At 41.5% G+C, this 22,642-nt stretch overlaps 1 protein-coding gene across 1 annotated transcript in view; it reads left to right on the forward strand.

Annotated features, from left to right (window-relative positions):
* NT5E (5'-nucleotidase ecto) overlaps positions 1-9,946 on the forward strand; it is a 62,180-nt gene extending 52,234 nt beyond the window's left edge. The window contains exons 6-9 of the mRNA XM_066254219.1: positions 1,679-1,784; positions 2,669-2,818; positions 4,539-4,739; positions 8,256-9,946. Of these exons, the coding sequence (XP_066110316.1) occupies positions 1,679-1,784; positions 2,669-2,818; positions 4,539-4,739; positions 8,256-8,419 (621 nt within the window). The 3' untranslated portion in view covers positions 8,420-9,946. The remainder of the gene's footprint in view (positions 1-1,678; positions 1,785-2,668; positions 2,819-4,538; positions 4,740-8,255) is intronic.
* The last annotated feature ends 12,696 nt before the right edge of the window (positions 9,947-22,642 follow it).

Consider the following 22,642-nt stretch of genomic DNA (forward strand, 5'->3'; position numbering starts at 1 on the left):
GGAAGAGAGAGACAGAGAGGAAGGAGGGGGGTGGTGGAGAAGCAAATGGACGCTTCTCCTGTGTGCCCTGGCCGGGAACCGAACCCGGGTCCCCTGCACGCCAGGCCGACGCTCTACCGCTGAGCCAACCGGCCAGGGCCAGATGTTTGAATTTTTAATGTTTGCTTTTCTTTTGTAAGATGACCTGAATACACAAACTCTACTACTCTGAAGATGTAGTAGACACAGGAGGTAAACACATCTGCGTGGGCCTAACTCGGTCCAGCTGTGTCTCCCTGGTCTGTCCCCTTGGCTGCAGAGAATGAGGCCTCATGGGACTGGAACCTCCTTCACATGCAGAGGACAATACATAATTATAACGATAATAACAAGTCCTGTGGCTGAGCCAAATCACCCATGAAAAGCAGCCCTCTGTCCACCTGTCGGTGGTCAGACTGGTGTGGCAGCCCTCGGGGGCTGTGCCAAGCCAAGGTCTCCCAGGTCAGACTCCAAGTCCATACCCAGGGGCCCGTTTCTTGGTCTGTGCTCTGCATGGTGCCTGGGAAACAGACACACTCAATGTCTACCAAGTAAATGACAGCATTCACGCCTTCCGAGGTCAGAGCAGTCTGCAGGAGAAGTAATTCAAGAGACACCGATCTGTGTTGGATGTTTAGTGAAAGGTCCCAAAGGAAACACCAACAGGCTACAAGCAGTGCTTACCTCTCCGTTAAGAGACTGGGGCAGCCTGACCAGGTGATGGTGCAGTGGATAGAGTGTAGGACTGGGATGCGGAAGACCCAGGTTCGAGACCCCGAGGCCACCAGTTTGAGCACGGGCTCATCTGGTTTGAGCAAAGCTCACCAGCTTGGACCCAAGGTCGCTGGCTTGAGCAAGGGGTCACTTGGTCTGCTGCAGCCTCACAGTCAAGGCACATATGAGAAAGCAATCAATGAACAACTAAGGTGTTGCAACGAAAAACTGATGATTGATGCTTCTCATCTCTCTCCGTTCCTGTCTGTCTGTCCCTATCTATCCCTCTCTCTGAGTCTATCTCTGTCCCTGTAAAAAAGAAAAAAAAAAGAGACTGGGACAAGTGTAAGAAAACTTTCAGTTTTGCAGTGCTTTACTTTTAAAGAGAATGTATTCATTTTATTTCTCATAACTGAAAGTATATTTTTAAAAAGAAAAAGAAAACCCCAACCACCAGCTCTCCCCAGTGTCAGGAGGCTGTCTCTGTGCCTTCGAAACTGCTGGTTTGTGAATTGGCTGGAGACCTGGACAAGGAGGCCAGGGGTCTCGTTGGCCTGAGGCCTGAAGTTGAAAGGCTTTCAGGTCCTGCCTTCAGGGCAGGTATGGGGCCTGTCTGCCCTGCAGGAGCAGCGCCGCTGCCCAGTCTGCAGGGAGGCCCCATTCTGACCCAAGAGCTGGTTTCGCCAAGGCCCACTTAGCACAGGGCTCTGAGGAGTGGGGGCTCGGAGCTACTTGCTTTTCAAAGCCGGACCTGGACCGGTCCGGTATCTTATTGCGGCTTCTCAGAGCATACAGCTAGTTCTAACTCGACTTGAGAAAGCTCTGGGAACACAGGAGCAGGGGAGAAGCGGCTTGCTTTTGCCTCATAGGGCCAACCACAGTCCTAGAATTGACCCTAAGAAAGATGACCCCGAATAACTAATGTAAATTCATGCTACTGTTGCAGATCAACAACAACCTTAGACACTTGGATGAGATGTCCTGGAACCACGTGTCCATGTGCATTTTAAATGGTGGCGGCATTCGGTCTCCCATTGACGAGCGGAACAACGGTATGCTCCCAGGCTCGGGGGCGTCTGCTGGGTGTTCTCCCTCTGACCGTGCCTGTGGGCAGCCTCAGCGGATCTCTGCTGCCAGCCAGGCCCCAGAGTGTCAGCCCCTTCAGGTTGAGTTAACTGCTACTCAAGTCACAGTGCTTAGCCCAAAGGGTACACACACACACACACACACACACACACACACACACACGTGTTCTTGTATGTGTTTGTACACAGAGGCAGCGGGCAAGGGTTAGTGAACCCAAGGTTGATCTAAACTCTGACTCACAAAGTTAAATAAGAATTGTTGCTGGATGACGCAGGGTATTGACAGCCTCCAGCCTCCTACCTGGAAAGAGAAAAGTAAAATTGTCTTCTGTGCTGGAAAACGTGCCACTGGATCACACCCTCTGGTGCGTGTGCAGAACCAGGTTTCACTCTTTGCTGGAGTAAATCAGCTGAACAGATGCTCAAGATGCTCTTGCTGTCATCCATGATCCACTGTCAGAGCCAGTCAGACTTGGTTAAGGCCTAAACTCATCTCATTTCAATCAGGGACAGGCAACAGGGAAACTTTGCCTGTCTGGAGGACTTCGGCAATGCTTACCAGCCACTGAAAATCCGGCCTCCGCCCGGAGAGCCAGAGCAGGCACAGGTGACTTTGGAACCACAGCCGTTTACAAGCCCCTGCCATCTTGCCCAGCGGTGGAGGGCACGGCCACAGGCCTCTTGAATCTATGCCCTCCCTAAGTGTCAGGAACCACTTAGACACAGCTGGTGCTGATCGAATAGACATCCAGGGCCTTGCGTCCCCCTCACCTCCTCCTCCAGTCCTAAAAAGAACTGGTCTTGGGGTAAGCTTATTCTCAGGATATTTCCTTCCTGCCTCTTCACCTCAGGCACGATTACTTGGGAGAGCCTGGCTGCAGTGCTACCCTTTGGAGGCACCTTTGACCTGGTCCAGTTAAAAGGCTCCACCCTGAAGAAGGCCTTTGAGCACAGTGTGCACCGCTACGGCCAGTCCACCGGAGAGTTCCTGCAGGTGGGCGGTAAGTCACCTCCTAGATGTGATGGGAGTTCCTGCTGGCTGGCTTAGCTCCCTCTTCACCACCACCTCTGTGGCCAGGCTTGCTCAGGTTTGCCTCAAGCCACCAGTGCATAGTCTCTTAATGGCCATGGACTCCCAGGCCGCTGAGATTAGGTCAGCATCAAAGCCCCACAGCCCTGATACTGAGCAATATTTGCAGAGTCAGATTTGGACATCAGGTGGGCCCTCGGTAGGGGCTGGCCTTCCCAATTCTGAGCAGCACAGTTGGCTTGAAGTCATTTCTATTAAAATCTTAGTTGTTTAAAAATTCAGTACTCTTTATAAAAAATAAAATCTCTCCCGTGTTCTAGTCATAATCACCTGGAACCACACGGAGGTTCAAAGGCTGCCATGTCCAATGTTATTAACACGGATGTTTTCTGGGAGAGGCAGCCTACTACATAGAGGCACTTGATTAAAGCAAAGGGGTTCAAATGGGGTAATGCAAGGCTCCAACCCCAGCCTCACCCCCACAGTGGTTCCCATTGCTCTGTGATCTGGAGCAAGTCTTCAAGCTCTCTGAAGGCAGAGCGAACGCGCCCTGCTCATCTCATGGATACCAGGGAAAACTGAATGAAAATACATGCTTGCCAGATTGCCGCGGTCTACTGAAAGCCTTTTGTCAACAATTCCATAGTCCAGTGAATTAACCTCTACATTAATATTCTTGTTTGACTCTTGCAAGGCCAGTGGCCGAGGCCAGGCAGGTCCGCTTTGGATTCAGGCAGACGGCAGAGAAACTGCAGAGCTGGAAAGCTTTCGGCCATTACTGTTTTCATAAAATTCTCGCAATGGGGGACGAGCACACAAGCAGGGGAAAACCTCTTCTCAGGCAAAGAAACAGCAAAAACACTGGGACCTCACGGTAGCGGTCAGGCAGTCCACAATCTGCCATCCACAATCTCCCTGAGCACAGGCACCCGTAGCCTTTACATGGGCTATGCACTGTGCCTCTGCCATGTGCTCACTCACTAATCAAGCAAAGTGCTTGCAGCTGGTACACCAGCAAGCAAGCCTAACACATCCGTTTTCCCAGCAATTCTGAAACCATGTTCTGGCTTTATTTTTTTTACTGTAGGTGGTGGGCCCCTACTCAACTGGTGTGCTTGCTTCATTGAGTTCTCCCTTTGCAGAACACTATCGGGATTGAGGGGCTACCAGAGCTGGTGGGGCCCAGGCCTGTTTCCAGTGGGGTAACCCCAACATTCTGCATTATTCCAGGAGTGGAGGAAACAGTGGAGCTTTGATGCTCCAACACCGGGCTGGATAGTTGTATGTTTTGTGGAAGTCGCCCAAGTCCAAATTATTACTATTTTGTAGCCTTCAAAATTAATGTTCGGCATCTATTTCTTATTTTCCAGTAACTTGCTGAACCAAGTTACTGGACCATTGTTCAGGCTTTTACAAAGATGTGGTTTCTCCCTGCAGGGTCACTTCTTGCCCATCCTGGGCCAGAGCCAATCTTCCAGTGGTTCTGAAACCTCCCAGAAGAACCCAACCTAACCAAGAGAGAGTAGCCACAATGTCACCTCAATTCTCTTGATGAAATTTCACTCAACCTCAAACTAAATGAAAATCAAGCCCAGTGCCCCAATTCCAAGTTTTAGCCAAAATCTCTTTTTTAGAAAACAGAAACTTCCCTTGGGATCTAGGAAAAACATACAGACTCCTCTCTTTTCTAGGAATTCATGTGGTGTATGATCTTTCCCGAAAACCTGGGGAAAGAGTGGTCACACTAGATGTTCTTTGCACCCGGTGCCGGGTGCCCAGCTATGAGCCTATCAGAAAGAATGAGGTATACAAGGTGATCCTCCCAAACTTCCTTGCCAGTGGTGGAGATGGATACCAGATGATAAAAACAGAAGCATTACAACATGACTCAGGTAGGCACAAGTGCCTGTTCCTCTCCATATTCCAAAGGTACTCAAGATCAACAGCGCTGTTCCAAAGAGGGGACTACTCCTGAGGCCAGGATGGCAAAGCCAGAAACCAGATCCTGCCTCGGTGTGGCCAGCTCCCTCTGTTTGTGGGAATACAGCAGCACATCATTGGGGAATAAGTGCTTTTTCCCTTCCCAGCACACACACCCATCAATCCAAGGCCTAGGGAAATACATTTTTAAATCAAAAATGTTTTTAAATTCTTTAATGTACATATAAACAGCTATTTAAATTTAAAAATGTGCCTGGCCTGTGGTGGCACAGTGGATAAAGCATCGACCTGGAAACACTGAGGTCGCTAGTTCAAAACCCTGGGCTTGCCTGGTCAAGGCACATATGGGAGTTGATGCTTCCTGCTCCTCCCTGCCCCTCTCTCTCTCCTCTCTAAAAAAATTTTTTTAAAAATTTTAAAATGAGTTTTGCACTTATTGAAAAAAAAATACACTAAAACTTTAGGTTGGACCTAGAAAAATGGTTCCAATGTTCTTAAAGAATCTTTTAGTGTGAATGGGTTAAGGAGTACATAGGATATGACCCCGCCCTTTCAGCACAGTATGTTAGTGAAACAAGTTTTGGGAACCACACTTGACCCAGTCAATATTTTTGTCAGTATCAAGTGTCATTAGACCCCAGCCTTTTCAAAATCCATTTGAGGCCCTGGCTGGTTATCTCAGTGGATAGAGCATTGGCCTGGCATATGGACATCCGGGCTCAATTCCTGGTCAGGGCACACAGAAGAAGCAACTATCTGCTTCTCTCCCCCTCCCACTCCCCCTTCTCTCCCTCTTCCCATCCCACAGCCAGTGGCTCGATTGGTTTGAGTACCAGCCCCTGACACTGAGGATAGCTCGTTGGTCCAAGCATCAGCCTCAGGCACTAAAAATAGTTCAGCTGATTTGAGCATTGGCCCTAGACAGGGGTTGCCTGGTGGATCCTAGTTGGTATGCATGCAGAAGTCTGTCTCACTATCTCCCCTCCTCTAGCCTAAAAAAATAAAAAAGGAAAAAGAAAAGGAAAAAATCCATTTGAGAAACACACATGAGCATAAAGTCCACTGGGAGAATATACTACCCCTTCCTCTCCTCAGGGGTAGAAACCAGTGTGCTTACAAGACACACACACAGCTTCTCTGAATCTTCAGGAGGGAGTTCTACTAGCTTCCTCCTCAGCCTTACCACGGAAGACCTGCCATTCTAGCTGCTTGTGCCAAGGAGGGTAGAGAGAAGAGTCTGTGCAAAAGAGGCAGCCCTTCCTGGGGAAAAAGGCACTGGGTACTTCTGTCCATTCCATGATAAAAGATGGAAAGGCAAGCTTTAAAAGGTGTTCTCTTGCCTGACCTGTGGTGGCGCAGTGGATAAAGTGTCGACCTGGAAATGCTGAGGTTGCCGGTTCGAAACCCTGGGCTTATCTGGTCAAGGCACATATGGGAGTTGATGCTTCCAGCTCCTCCCCCCCTTCTCTCTCTCTCTCTTCTCTCTCTCTCTCTCTCTCTCTCTCCTTCTCCTCTCTAAAAAAATGAATAAATAAGAAAAAAAGGTGTTCTCTTTAGTCCCACAGTCATCAGCCCACATAAGACAAAGAAGCTGATGACTATGGAGCAACCAAGCCCAGACATGGGTGTTGGAGAGGAGCCCATACAGGAGGCTGAGGAAGCCTTGGCCCCAGAATTTCTCAACCCTGGCTGGATTAGAATCATTAGGGTGGCATTTTAAATTAGCTACCAATACCTTGGCCCCAACTTTTAAGAGATTCTAATTTAATTAATTGAGTTGGGAGAAAAGTGTCTTCTAGTAATTCTAATGTATACCCAGGGGTGAGAACCAGAGAGGAGTCCTTTTTTTAAGTATTAGAGTGATATATTTTAATTGAGATTTAATTGAAACATAACATTAGTTCCAGGTGTACAACATATTGATTTGATCTTTGTATACATTGTAAAATTTGTATATACTGTGGTGACAATAAGTCTTCTACTTAACATCCATCATCATACATTGTTACAAAAGAAATATTTTTCTTGTGATGAGGACTTTTAAGATCTACTCTCTTAGCAACTTTCAATTATGCAATTCCGTAATTATAGTCACCATACTGTACTTTACATTCCCAAGACATTTTATAACTGGAAGTTTGTACGTTTTGATCTCCTTTATCTATTTCTCCCTCCCCTCACTCCCAGCCACTGCTAACCACCAGTCTGTTCTCAGTATCTGTTAGGTTGGTTTTGTTGCTGTTGAATTCCACATATAAGTGAAATCATATGGTATTTTTTTTTTACTTATTGCACTTAGCATAGTGATCTCAGGATCCATTTGTGTTGTACCAACACAATGGCAAGATTTCATTCTTTTATGGCTAATAGTGAGTATACATATGGTGGGGCAAAAGTAAGTTTACAGTTGTGAGTATGCTTTGAAACACAACTTATTCTTTTATTATTATTTATTATTGTATTATTTTCCATACAAACAACTATAAACCTACTTTAGCTCCACTCTGTATCTACATGTCACAATTTCTTTATCCATTCGCCCACTGATGGATACTTAGGTTGCTTCCCTTCCTTGGCTACTGACAACAATACTGCAGTGAACATGGGGAGGTATGTATTTTTCAAATTAATGTTTTTGTTTCTTTGGATACTCGGTAGTGGAATTGCTAGAAACCCTCCATAAGGTTTTCTGCAGTGGCTGTGTCAGCAGAGCAAGTGACCCCTTGCTCAAGCCAGCAACTTTTGGGCTCAAGTCAGTGACCATGGGGTCATGTCTATGACCCCATGAGAGCATCTTTTCTTTTGCCTGTTGGCCATCGGTATGTCTTCTTTGGAAAAATGTCTATTCAAACCCTCTGTCCAATTTTAATCATATTTTTTTTTACTGAGTTGTATGAGTTCTCTATATATTTTTAATATTAACCTCTTAGCAGATATATAATTTAGAGTGGTATTCTTAAAATAAAATTTTGTTGGATTCCTATGGGTTTGCTATAGTTACAGGCAATTAGAATTTTATCAGCTGTCCTCTTTTGGAAATGAAGTCTCCATTGTCTCTCCAGCACTTATGTGAAATTTGACAAGGAAAACTGCTCCTGCAGCCAAGCAAAAGGAAGCCACTTATGTCTTAACTAATTTCTTTTGTCCCAGTTTCCTAAGCCCCTTGTTCTGGAATTGTTTAAAGGCAATGATGTCAACAATATCTTTCTTGAGTCTGAGATGACTCTGTTCCCCAATTATCCAATATTGAATAATGTACACATTCACACCTGGAACATGAAAAGGCAACCAAATTCTTTGCACTTATGAACACCACTCTTCTTGTCTTCTGTGACACTTTATCTCTGCTGATCAAAAGCATATCTTCCCAATTATAATTACAAAAACTTAAAGAAATGCATTGGTTTTCCTCTCTTACTGTTCATTGATACCTTTTCTGTAATTAATATAATGTATTTTTTTTCTAGGTGACCAGGATATCAATGTGGTTTCTCAATACATCTCAAAAATGAAAGTAATTTATCCAGCAGTTGAAGGTCGGATCATGTTTTCTGCAGGAAGTCATTACCGTGGAAACTTTTCTCTAATACTTCTCTCAATTTTGGCAACTATCATTATTTTATACCAATAGCCAAACATTCTCCTTATCATTAATATGTGAAGCTGCATTTTTCCTCCGATGAGATTCAAGCATGCCTTTCAGGAACTGTTTTGGTAATGGCACAGACCATCCTCACAGGCTCCTAGAAGCTGAGCTTAGACGGTCTTAAATGAAGACACTGACATCATCACTCAGGATTGACAATTTAGTGAACACACAGGAAAATAATTTAAAATGAGCCCGAGGGGAAAGCCAACCATCTTTAGTTTACATATGCAAATTGTAAACTGTTCAGAATACTTAATGGTCTCCTCTCTTCATAATTATCAATAGCCCCAAGCTCATGGATAACAAGTCTCCGCTTTATTTGTGGTCTCTATTTTCTTTTCCTTTTTAGCTCCTGTAAGTATAGCAAGTTTAATGGACTAGGCACAGGGTGTTCTCTTTTGTGCCACCTATGTGCCTTTGATGAATGAGTCAGAGAACAAATGATAGTGTTCCTTGCAGGAGATAATGGGACAGGCCAAGTCAGGGGGCTGGGAGAAAGAGAAGGACAAGGTACCCAAGAGAGATTTACTTTATAGAAAGAGCTAAAGGACATTTAGATATATTAAATAGATATTTGCTAAAGAGTAGCAGCATAGTGCCTGACACATGGTATTAACTGTTAATAATTTTGAGATTCTATCAGTTTTTTTGACAATTTATCATTTGTCTTTTTCATGTAAGAATTGTTTTTTTGTGTGTCTGAGTTTTATTTTCTTTGCTAACCCCTTCCCCTTTTCCACCGCCTCCAGTCCCCTTCCCCTCTGACAGCTGTCAGTCTTTTTTCTGATCTGGGAGTCTGATTCTATTTTAATTTATTTCTCCCTTAACTGTGTCATAAAAAGAGAACCTTTTAAAACAAGGTGTAATTCTTTTGTTTCGTTTTCCCCCTCAGCAAGTAAAGCAAGAATATATTGGCTGTACAAGAGGAAAGTCAGAGAAAAGGAAGGCCTTGGAGACAGGTTCAGGGAGTTAGCCCAGGAGGAGCTGACACCACCTAATTGCTCCCTGGTTGCAAGTCTCTTGTGGGGACCCTTAGAGCTTAGGAGAAAGAGAAAGACAAGGAAAACTACGCCTGGGAGCAAGAAAGGAGGAGGGGAAAGGCTCAGGAGTGTTCCTGGAAGAGAGAGCAAACAACAAGGTGTAATTCTAACCTGCACCTGTTCCTGCCCAGAAAGTGCCAGGACTGTACTTACTCTGGTTGCACCAAACACACACACACACACACACACACACCTCCCCCAGTTATGGAAAACGTACAGGGGAGACAAAGTATACAACAGAAGTTTGAAGTCCATTCTACCTCCAAATCTGAACAATCACTGTTAAGTCATTCTCACGTCTAGATATGAGAACTCCTAGCTGGAAGTGAGCCCCTCATGGTGGGTGCTCAGGAAATACTCAGACTGATGAGATGATTTATGCCCAAAGAACAGATACTTGCTTAAGGTGGTAGTGAGGGCATGTGAACCTGCTCAACATTGCATAAGTGATCCAATGAGAAATGGAAACCTTCACCTTAAAAAATAGTGAACACTCTCCCAAGCCCAAAAAGAGTATCTACAATAACCACAAAATAAAACAAAACAGGAACTTGTGTGGGTGGACCCTAGGGGAATATGGAAGGAGTTTCTAGGGTACTAGAGTGCTCTATGCCCATGTTTGGTCACTGGTTCACTCAGGCTAGTTCAGTGTGTGAAATCCATTGAGCTGTACTTTTACAATATACTGTATACACATTTCCAAATATATTTATGAATAATAAAATGTTAAATAGCAAAAAGCAGCTAGTTTTGGAGAAGAAATATGTTTCTTAATGTTTACAAATAAATACTCTTGATACAAAATGTACTTTTAAATTTCCTAACCTCTGTATAAATGTTGCAATGAAAATATCCTCCATTCTATGTATATACACATTAGCTATAAACTAATGTCAATAAGATTGTAAAAAAATTAGAGGTGCATTTGCGGTATTATTTTATGTTTGGCCTAGTAAAACAGGATCAATCCTACTGGATTACAAACTTTAAAAGAACATTTTTTAAAGTTTCTATATATGTGTGCATGTATTGTGCAGTGGTTTAAGAAATGTCCCCCAAACAATTTGCAATTATAAATACCAAACAATAAGACTGAATAATGGTTCTTTGTCTTTGGGAGCTATTTCTTTTCCTAAGTGAACACCTATAACCCAAGACAATATGACTGAATGAAAACTCTTGACAGTTTATCACTGATATCATTTCCCTTGATCACAGACCGCTTGCTGTTTGATAACCCTCCCTCTTATTCCCCTTCTCACCCTCAAAAAATAGAAAAATGCAGGTAGTTTTTAGGTAGAAGAGTAATAAAGAATATTTTAAGTAAGACTACAAAATTATCAGGCTTTCATATACAAAACCTAATCTGGAAACAATTTTGAGGCCTGTCATGCTAGTTAGCCTAATTAGTGGTGGTTCAGTGGATAGACTGTCGACCCAGGATACTGAGGGTCCCGGTTCAAAACCCAAAGTCGCCAGCTTGAGCAAAGGCATGCCAGCCTGAGTATGGCTTGAAACCCAAGATCGCTGGCTTGAGCAAAGGGTCACTGGCTTGGCTTGAGCCCTCCAGTCAAGGCACATTTGAGAAGTAATCAATGAACAACTAAAGTAACACAGGTATGAGTTGTTATTTATCTCTGTCCCTTTCTCCCTCTCACTAAAAACCAAACAAACAAAAAACCCACCACAGGCACACTCCAATTCAAACCTCTGCACTTGCTATTTCACTACCTGGAAACTGGTTCCCAAATATCTGCACGGCCTGACTCCTCCCCTCCTTCAGGTCTCTTCTTCAGCATCCCGTCCTACACTATTTAAAACTGCAAGCTTCTGCCCATACCACTCTACTTTCTGTTTTTCTCTGAACACATTACTTTCTAACATATTATATTATTTTATTGTGTCTCCCTCAGTTTGAATGTAGGCTTATAAATGTTAGTTTAGATTCCTAGCATCTAAAACTGGCACATAGTGAGTGCTCAATACACATTTGTTGAATTGAATGAATCACGCATATTCCCTCTCGGACCTCTCTGCCACTCCCCTCACTCAGATGAACAGCCAGTCCTTTTCTCAAGCATCACCGCCTCCAGAGGAAATAATTATTCTACCTAAAAAACAAACAAACAAACAAAACAAAAAAACCCACATTCTTTTCATTGTAAAGACTAATCTGACTTTTTTATTTTAACCCTTCTAAAACCAGAGACCAATTAACTCTTCCCCAAGATGGCTGCCTTTCTCCAAAGATTAAATTTTGTAGCCTCCTCCCCACTCCCTCATATGAAGGTGATTACAATTTCCCTAAGGGTATGCCTTTTCCTCCCCCCCCCCCCATTGTTCTACACCAGAGATTAGCAAAATATAGCCTGAGGGCCAAATCCTGCCTGTCCCTGCTTTATGAAAATAAGGTTTAACCGGAAACACAGCTACACCCATTACCTGGGGTAAAACAATACTTTAATATAATTTTATAGAAAAAAATCCTAAATATCAAATTAACAAAAAACAGTGAAATAAAAAAACTATTTTTCACTGGATTTAACAATCTTCTGGGGGCCAGTAGGCCTCAGGTTAATGCTTTCCCCTCTGTGTACACAGCACTATTAAAGATATATCCCTATACACATAAAATAATATTCCTGAATATACATAATATTCACTGAAATGGAAGTCCAGTATAGTGGACTAACAAGACATTCATTTGCTCATTCATTTTTATTCTAATGTTGACATATCTGAAATTACAACTTGTATACTGCTCACAAAAATTAGGGGATATTTCAAAATGAATGTGAAGTGATAAAATACCCCCTAATTTTTGTGAGCAGTGTATATATAGTATTTGTCTGCTAACAAGAGTGGCAAATAGACTTGCATATATTCTACTGTAAAGGCTAGTTGTTTTTAGTCAAGAAATGATCATTTAAGTGTTTGCTTTCAACCATTTTTCAGAATCTCCTGGTAGCTATTACTAAATGATTATTTATTATTATTATTTTCTTAGACAATTAAATTTAACAGGGTGATACTGGTGAACCAGGGTACATAGATTTAGAAAAAACATCTCCACATCATTTGGACAGTCGATTATGCTGTATACCCATCACCCAAAGTCAAATCATCCTCTTTCACCCTATATTTTGTTTCTCTTTAAGCCCCTCCCCATCTCCTATCCCCCTCCCGCTCTATCCTTCCCTTCTCCCTGGTAACCACTGCACTTTTATCTATGTCCATGAGTCTCAATTTTGTGTCCCACTTATGTATGGAATCATACAGTTCCTAGTTTTTCTGATTTATTTATTTCACTCAGTATAATGTTATCAAGGTCCATCCATGTTGTTGTAAATGATCCGATGTCATCATTTCTTATGGCTGAGTAGTATTCCATAGTATATATGTACCACTTCTTTATCCAGTCCTCTATTGAAGGGCATTTTGGCTGTTTCCTTGTCTTGGCCACCATGAACAATGCTGCAATGAACATGGGGGTGCCTGTGTCTTTATGTACCCATGTTTTCAAGTTTTGTGGGTATATACCCAGTAGAGGGATTGCTGGGTCATATGGTAGTTCTATTATTAATTTTTTGAGGAACCACTATACTTTCTTCCATAGTGGTTGCACTAATTTATATTACCACCAACAGTAAATGAGGGTTCCTTTTTCTCCACAGCCTCTCCAGCACTTGTTATTACCTGTCTTGTTGATAATGGCTAATCTAAAGAGTGTGAGGTGGTATCTCATTGTAGTTTTGATTTGCATTTCTTGAATAGCTAATGAAGATGGGCATTTTTTAATATATCTGTTGGCCATTTGTATTTCTTCTTGGGAGAAGTATCTGTTCATGTCCTCTTCCCATTTTTTTTATTGGATTGTTTGTTGCTGAGTTTTTTTTAGTTCTTTATTTATTTTGGATATTAGTCCCTTATCTGAGCTGTTGTTTGAAAATATCATCTCCATTTAGTTGGTTGTCTATTTGTTTTGTTGTCAGTTTCTTTTGCTGTGCAGAAGCTTCTTAGTCTGATGTAGTCCCATTCATTTCATTTTGCCTTTACTTCCCTTGCCTTTGGAGTCAAATTCATAAAATGCTTTTTATGGCCAAGGTCCATGAGTTTAGTACCTACATTTTCTTCTATGTAATGTATTGTTTCAGATCTTATATTTAGTTCTTTGATCCATTTTGAGTTAATTTTTGTGCAAAGAAATAAGCTGTAGTCAAGTTTCATTCATTTGTATATAGCTTTCCAATTTTCCCAGCACCATTTATTTAAGAGGCTTTCTTTTCTCCATTGTGTGTTTATGGCTCATCAAAGATGATTTGACCATATATATGTGGTTTTATTTCTGAACTCTCCATTCTGTTCCATTGGCCTGTGTGTCTATTTTTCTGCCAATATCATGCTGTTTTGATTATCGTGGCTCTGTAGTATAGTTTGAAGTCAGGTATTGTAATGCCTACGGCTTTATTGTTTTTCCTTAGGATTACATTAGTTATTCGAGGTTTTTTATGGTTCCATATAAACCTGATGATTTTTTGTTCCATTTTCTTAAAAAATGACATTGGAATTTTGATGGCAATGCATTAAATTTGTGTATTGCTTTAGGTAATATAGCCATTTTAACTATGTTTATTCTTCCTATCCATGAACAAGAAATAATTCTCCATTTCATTCTTTTTCAATTTCCTTTAATATAGTTTTGTAGTTTTCAGTATATAAGTCCTTTACATTCTTTGTTATCTTTATTCCTAGGTATTTTTTTATTGCTACTGTAAAAGGGATTATTTTTTAGTTTTTTCCTAAGGTTTCATTGTTGCCATATAAAAAAGCAATAAATTTCTGTATGTTAATTTTGTATCCTGTGACCTTACTGTATTGATTTATTGTTTCTAATAGCTTTTCTGTGGCATCTTTGGGGTTTTCTATGTACAGGATCATGTCATCTGCAAAAAGGGAAACCTTTACTTCTTCTTTCCCAATATGTATGCCTTTTATTTCTTTCTCTTGTCTGATTGCTCTGGCAAGAACTTCCAGTACTATGTTGAATAGGAGTGGAGAGAGTGGGCAACCTTGTCTTGTTCCTGATTTTAGAGGAAAAGTTTTCAGTTTTTACCATTTAGTATGATGTTAGCTGATGGTTTGTCATAAATGGCCTTCATTATGTTGAGGTATTTTCCTTCTATACCCATTTTGTTGAGTATTCTAAAAATAAAAGGATGCTGTATTTTATCAAATGCTTTTTCTGCATCTATTGATAGGATCATATGGTTTTTGTTCTTTGTTTTGTTGATATGATGTATTACGTTAATCGTTTTTATGTACGTTAAACCATCCTGTGTTTCTGGGATGAATCCCACTTGATCATAATGAATTATTTTTTTGATGTGTTGTTATACTCAATTTGCTAGTATTTTGTTTAGGATTTTTGCATCCGTATTCATTAGAGATATTGGTCTATACTTTCTTTTTTTGTATTGTCCTTACTAGGTTTTGGTGTGAGAGATATGCTGGCCTCATAAAATGTGTTTGGAAGAATTGCTTCTTTTCCAATTTTTTGGAAGACTTTGAGAGGATAGGAACCAATTCTTCTTTGAATGTTTGGTAGAATTCACTAGTATATCCATCTGTCCCCAGACTTTTTTTTTTGGTGGGGGGGGTGATAGTTGTTTGTATTTCCTCCCTGCTTATCAGTCTATTTAGGCTTTCTACTTCTTTGTGATTCAGTCTAGAAAGATTGTATTGTTCTAGGAGTTTATCCATTTCTTCTAGATTGCTGAATTTGGTGGCATATAATTTTTCATAGTATTCTGTGATAATCCTTTGTATATCTATGATATTTGTGGTAATTTCTCCTCTTTCATTTTAGATTTTGTTTATATGAGTCTTTTCTCTTTTTTCCTTACTGAGTCTTGGCAGGGGTTTGTCAATTTTATTAATCTTTTCTAAGAACCAGCTCTTTGTTGTATTAATTTTTTCTATAGATTTCTGTTCTCTATTTCATTTATTTCTGCTCTAATTTTTATTATTTCTTTTCTTCTGCTGGTTTTGGTGTGCCTCTGTTCTTCTTTTTCTAATTTGTTAAGATGTGATGTTAGGTTGTTTACTTGGGCTCTCTCTTCTTCACATAAGCATGTAATGATATGAACTTCCCTCTTATTACTGCTTTTGCTGCATCCCAGAGATTCTGATATGTTGTGTTGTCATTTTCATTTTTCTGTATATATCTTTTGATTTCTTCTTTTATTTCTTTCTTGACCCACTCTTTTTTTTTTTTTTTGTATTTTTCTGAAGCTGGAAATGAGGAGAGACAGTCAGACAGACTCCCGCATGCGCCCGACTGGGATCCACCCGGCACGCCCACGAGGGGTGATGCTCTGCCCACCAGGGGGTGATGCTCTGCCCCTCCGGGGCGTCACTCTGTTGTGACCAGAGCCACTCTAGCGCCTGGGGCAGAGGCCAAGGAGCCATCCCCAGCGCCCGGGCCATCTTTGCTCCAATGGAGCCTTGGCTGCGGGAGGGGAAGAGAGAGACAGAGAGGAAGGAGGGGTGGGGGTGGAGAAGCAAATGGGCGCTTCTCCTATGTGCCCTGGCCGGGAATCAAACCCGGGTCCCCCGCACGCCAGGCCGATGCTCTACCGGTGAGCCAACTGGCCAGGGCCGACCCACTCATTTTTTAAAAGTATGTTGTTTAATTTCCACATTTTTGTGGGTGTGTTTACTTCTTTTTTACAGTTGAATTCTAGTTTCAAAGCCTTATGGTCAGAGAATATGCTTGGTATAATTTCAGTCCTTCTGAATTTGCTGGTGTTAGTTTTGTGGCCTAGCATATGGTCTATTCCTGAGAATGCTCCATGTACACTGGAGAAAAATGTATACTCTGACGTTTTGTGATGAAATGTCCTGTAGATGTCTATTATGTTGAGTTGTTCTAGTGTTTCATTTAAGGCCTATATTTCTTTGTTGATTTTCTGTTTGGATGAACGATCTAAAGCCATCAATGGTGTATTGAGGTCTCCAAGTATGACTATATATTTTTCGGTTTGCATTTTTAGATCAGTTAGTAGTTGTCTTATATATTTTGGTGCTTCTTGGTTTGCTGTATATATATTAAGGAATATTATGTCTTCTTGATACAATGTCCCCTTTATCATTATGAAATGTCCATCCTTGTCTCTGGCTACCTTTGTTATCTTGTAGTCAGCATTGTCAGATATGAGTATAGCCACTCTTGCTTTCCTTTGGATATTATTTGCTTGGAAAATTGTTTTTCAACCTTTTACTTTGAATCTATTTTTATTCTTGTAGCTTAGATGTGTCTCTTGAAGGCAGCACACTGTTGCGTTTTGCTTCTTGATCCAATCTGCTATTCTGCCTTTTTATTGGTGAGTTCAATCCATTTACATTTAATGTAATTATTGACACCTGAGGATTTCCTATTGCCATTTTATATACTGCTTTCTGATAGCTTTGTCTTGTTTGGTTCTTCTTTTTTGTTTTTCAATGATTTGTTTGGTGGTATTCCATACTTCTACCTTCTTGTTTCTTCTTTTTTTAAGCTATGTGTTTTAGTAGTGGCATTTTTGGGGTGGTTACCATTAGTTTATTAGAAGAAAAATTATCATATTTATTAGAGTCCATTATCTCATGAGTACTTCTGCACTCTTATCTTGCTTTGTTACTACTGATCTTTATCCTCTCCCTTTTTATGTTAGTGTTGTCACAGATTATCCTTGTTTTTATTGTTTTTGTTAAAAATTTTTACTTGTAATTTTGTCATTTTATTCTTTGTATCTGGTTGGATAACCCCCTTTAGTATTTCCTGTAGTGGGGGTTTTCTGGTGATAAATTCCCTCAGCTTCTGTATGTCTGTAAATGTTTTCATTTCCTCTTCATATTTGAAGGATAGCTTTGATGGATATAGTATTCCTGGTTGGTAGTTCCTCTCTTTCAGTACTTTAAATGTTGGGGTCCACTCTTCTATGGCTTCTAGAGTTTCTGCTGAGAAATCTGGTGATAGCCTAATGGGCCTTCCTTTACATATTATATCCTTCTTCTCCCTAGCTGCATTGAGGATTTTTTCTTTGTCATTGATTTGTGGTAATTTCATTACGATGTGCCTTGGAGTAAGTCTGTTTGGGTTGAGGTAACTCAGTGCTCTTTTGCTTCTTGGATTTGAGGCTCTCTTTCCACAGGCTTGGGAAATTCTCGATTATTTGTTTCAATATATTCTCCATTCCCTTTTACTTCTCTTCCTCTTCTAATATACCCATTATTCTTATATTGGTCTTCCTAATGGAGTCAGACAATTCTTGTAGGGTTTTCTCATATTTTTAAATTTATGAGTCTCTCTTATTCTCTCTGTAGTATCTCTAGTTGTCTGTCTTAAATGTCACTGATTCTCTCACATGGCTTGTTCTGTTGACTAAGCTTGTTACCTCATTTTTCAGTTTGTATATTGAGAATTTCATCTGTTTGGTTCTTTTTTATAGTTTCAATTTCCTTGGTGAAGTACTCTTTTTGTTCATTAAGTTGTTTTATGAGCTCACTAAATTGCCTTTCAGTGTTCTCTTGTATCTTATTGAGTATCTTTAGAGCTTCAATTTTGAATTCTCTGTCATTAATCTCTAAGGTTTCCATGTAATTGTGGGTTTTTTTCCTGGAGATTTTTCATTATCTATCTGAGCTAGGTCTCTGTCTTGTATATCCATCTTTGATTTTTTTTTCCTTGATGGCGTTTGCGGGTGGTATTGTTAATAACACCAATAAGAGATAATTATTCCTTTTTTAATTTTTATTTATTTTTTATTTTTTCATTTTTCCGAAGCTGGAAATGGGGAGGCAGTCAGACAGACTCCCGCATGCGCCCGACCGGGATCCACCTGGCATGCCCCTCTGGGGCATCGCTCTATTGTGTCTAGAGCCATTCTAGTGCCTGAGGCAGAGGCCACAGAGCCATCCCCAGCGCCCGGGCCATCTTCGCTCCAATGGAGCCTCGCTGCAGGAGGGGAAGAGAGAGACAGAGAGGAAGGAGAGGGGGAGGGGTGGAGAAGCAGATGGGCGCTTCTCCTGTGTGCCCTGGCCAGGAATCAAACCCGGGACTCCTGCACGCCAGGCCGACGCTCTACCGCTGAGCCAACAGGCCAGGGCGATAATTATTCCTTTTTTTGGCAGGGGGCACTGTACCACAAGATTTACCTCTGTGAGATTCTTGGGTGTTCTGTTAAAGCTTAGCTGTTGCCTTTGTAATGATGAAGGCAGGGCTGTTTCTTTGGTAGGAGGGGCCTGTTGCTAGGGCTCTACAACTTTATGATACCAGCACAGGCCAACCTGGAATCTTCCAGGGCCCTCCCCCACGTCCCAACAGAGCAGGGGATCTAGCTTCCAGGTGCCCTCACCTCTCACAGGAGAGAGCAGCCTGGAGAACTTGTGGAGGGGGGTCTGCCACCACTACTGTTTTCACAGCAAGGGGAGCAATGAGGAACCGAGAGCCTGGGGTGACAGAGTCTACTCAGTCCTCCGATACCACTCTAAGCACTCCAAGCACAGCCCTGGGTAGGGCAAGACACCCCCACAAGCTGGTGTCCCCGAGTTTCAGGAGCAGCTGTGGCAAAAATTGCAGATCAGGGGCTTCCCGTCCATACACGCTAAACTCCCTCTAGCAAGCTGGTGCCCGAGTTTCAGAGCTGGTGGTGCACAGATGCCCAATCAAGCGCATCTAGCACCACAAGGTTAAATTGTGCCAGTTGAGTGGGCAGATCAAGTGCGCCCCAGAGTCTTATGGGCTGATCTCCACAAGATATTTGCCTGCAGTTCTTCAGAGCTTGCCACTGGCTTTGTGTGCACCCCGTGCCTATAATAGCTCAGTCCTGCAATCATGAGTGCAGCAGATGCCAGGAAATAGCCCTCCTCCCTTTCTTGGTCATCACCCCTTACTCAGCTCCTTCCCCCCAGACAGACTCTCCTCCCAGCTCCTCTGGGTCTGAGACAAAGCCTGCAACAACAGTGCCTCCCTCCCTGAGGTCTGTGAGGAAGGAGACTCAGTCCTCTGGTATTATTTTTTTCTTCTGTGCTTTGGCCCACCTTCTTGTGTGATCATACCTTTGTCTATCTGGTATGTGTATATTTCAGGTTCACCTGGGGGTTTTTTCTCTGCATATAGTTATAGAATTTGTTGAAATTTCAAGGGGAGAGAAAAGGAGTATCTCTCACACTGCCATTTCTCTGACCCTTATAATACCATCTTATGTCCTTTATATTTTTCAAAGTGTCTTCCAAATATTTAATGTCATTTTATCCCCCCCAACCAGAAACACTGATAGTTGTTTCTATAGACACATTTCAAAATATGAAAGCTCACTCCACAGAGGACACTCTGTATCAAGACAGATGGAAAAGAATATGTAAAGTAAAATACTTGAAATACATCAGGGAACATATTTTCTAGAGATCCAGAAAGTGACTACTGTTGGAATTTAAAACTCCTTTTATGGGGAAACAGGAACATGAAGACTAGAGGAATAGATCTAAGTTTGAATCTTCACTTCACCATGCTCTCTGGCTTCAATACCCCCTCTTATAAAACAAGAATAATACCATCTCACAGTAGTCACTGTGATGGATAAAACTGATAATGTAAATAAAATGTCTGGCCAATAGATATTACATCTAGTTCCTTTCCCTTTTATAATGTGAATGGTTAATTAAAGTTAAATAGGGTAATAAGGGTGGATGGGTCTATAATACAATAGGATTGGTGGAAGGAGGAGGAGGGAGAAGGAGGAAGAAGAGGTAGGGAAGGAGGAAGAAAAGAGGAGGTGGCAGAAGGAGAGGATGGGAAAAGAGGGGAAAGAAGAAGAGGGAAGAGGAAGGGTAAGAGGAGGAATGGAAGAGGAGGGGAGGAGGAGGAGGGGAAGAAGAAGGGAAGAGTAGAAGGGGAGAGGAGGAGGAAGAGGAAGGCAAAAAGAGGAAAAGGAGGGGAAGAAGAGGGGGAGGAAAGGGGGGAAAAGGAGAGGGAAGGGGAGGAGGAGGAGGGGGGAGAGGAGGGGAACAGTAAGAAGAAAGGTCTTTTTCTCTTTCTCTTCCCGTGCACTGACACACACAAGTTATGTAAGCACACCTACTGTGCTGGCACCCATTCTTGCACTTCCCAATCTCCAGAACTATAAAAATAAATTTCTGTTCTGCAAGCCACCCACAGTCTATGGCAGTGGTCCCCAACCTTTTTTGGGCCATGGACCAGTCCAATGTCAGAAAATATTTTCATGGACCTGCCTTTAGGGTGGATGGATAAATGTATCACGTGACCTGAGACAAGCATCAAGAGTGAGTCTTAGGTGGATGTAACAGAGGGAATCTGGTCATTTTTTTAAAATAAAACATTGTTCAGACTTAAATATAAATAAAACGGAAATTAATGTAAGTTATTTATTCTTTCTCTGCGGACTGGTACCAAATGGCCCCCGGGGCGGTACTGGTCTGTGGTCTGGGGGTTGGGGACCACTGGTCTATGGCATTTTGTAATGGCAATCTAAGTAGACACATAACTTTTCTCAACTAAATAAACAGAGTATCACAATGTAGAGACAAGTAGTTAAAGATGTCATAAAAAGGGCTGTAAAGTATTTTATTTTTCTAGTTCACAATCACGATTAAATAATAGTGTTCAAAATGTTATGCATATAAATGTGAAGGGGTAGTCTAATTAATTTTCTGCCTGTCCCTGAGAAATTACTATAAATGTTTAAGGTTTAATATTAAAGCACTCTTTCTCACACACTCATACATAGTCTACAGTTTTTAAGCAATTAAAAATATAATAGAACTACAGACAAAATGTTTACAAAAATTTACAACACCAGCCCTGACCTGTGGTGGCACAGTGGATAAAGTGTCAACCTAGAACTGCTGAGCACCCATTCGAAACCCTGGGCTTGCCTGGTTAAAGCACATATGGGAGTTGATGCTTCCTGCTCCTTCTCCCCCCTTCTCTCTCTCTCTGTCCTCTCTAAAAAACAAATAAAATCTTTTAAAAAATTACAATACCTAATGACCTTATTAAAAAAAAAAACCTTGGAAAAAGTGAACAATATCATCAAATGAGTTTTTTATCCAAATTTTATTTTAGAGTTCCCACATAACCCAGCTTAGTGCCTACCACATGGCTGAAACTAAATAAATATATTCTGAAAGAACACTATGACCAATAACCAAACAGAAAATACTCAATTTGGAAGATAAATTTGTTTCAAGGAGAAAAGCGAAGCATAGGAAAAATCTTGAAGTAGGATTCTAAACATTAAATCTTAAAAAATAATCATTTAAATTAACTTTCCTCCAGAAATACAGTGAATTCTACATTTTTCTTTTGAAGAGACAACTGACAACATAAACCAAAAATCTACTTGACTAAATTGCTTATACCTATAAGCTTTTATAATATAGACAGTTACATACATTTGGTGAAATGTAGTTGCAACCAATCACAAATAGTATCAATAACTATGCAGTTTTTATACCTAAAAGGACTTTGACCTGTCAGTCATCCAACAAAAGTAAGAATTCCTTTGTTATAAAAGAAAATCATAAAAGATAATCTTTTTAGACACAAGGTTAACTTTGCAGAAAATGAAGAAAAAGGGGGAATTAATCAAAAATATATTAATTCGATCCTAGCCGGTTGGCTCAGTGGTAGAGCGTTGGCCTGGCGTGTGGAAGTCCCAGGTTCAATCCCCGGCCAGGCACACAGGAGAAGCGCCCATCTGCTTCTCCACCACTACCCCTCTCCTCTCTCTCTGTCTCTCTCTTCCCCTCCCGCAGCCGGGGCTTCATTGGAGCAAAGTTGGCCCAGGGGCTGAGGATGGCTCCATGGTCTCTGCTTTAGGCACTAGAATGGCTCTGGTTGAGACAGAGCGACGCCCCAGATGGGCAGAGCATTGCCCCCTGGTGGGCATGCCGGGTGGATCCCAGTCTGGCGCATGCGGGAGTCTGTCTGACTGCCTCCCCATTTCCAACTTCAGAAAAATAAAAAATAAAAATAATTAATTCTAAATAAGAAAACAAATAAGATCTTACTCCTATTTCTCCACACCAAATATAATTATTTTCAAAATGACACAATACAAAGGTTATTGGTCTTATCTGTTTACCCCAGATTAGAAGGAGATTA

This window comes from Saccopteryx bilineata, chromosome 1 (genome assembly GCF_036850765.1).
Source record: "Saccopteryx bilineata isolate mSacBil1 chromosome 1, mSacBil1_pri_phased_curated, whole genome shotgun sequence".
Classification (NCBI taxonomy): Eukaryota; Metazoa; Chordata; class Mammalia; order Chiroptera; family Emballonuridae; genus Saccopteryx; species Saccopteryx bilineata.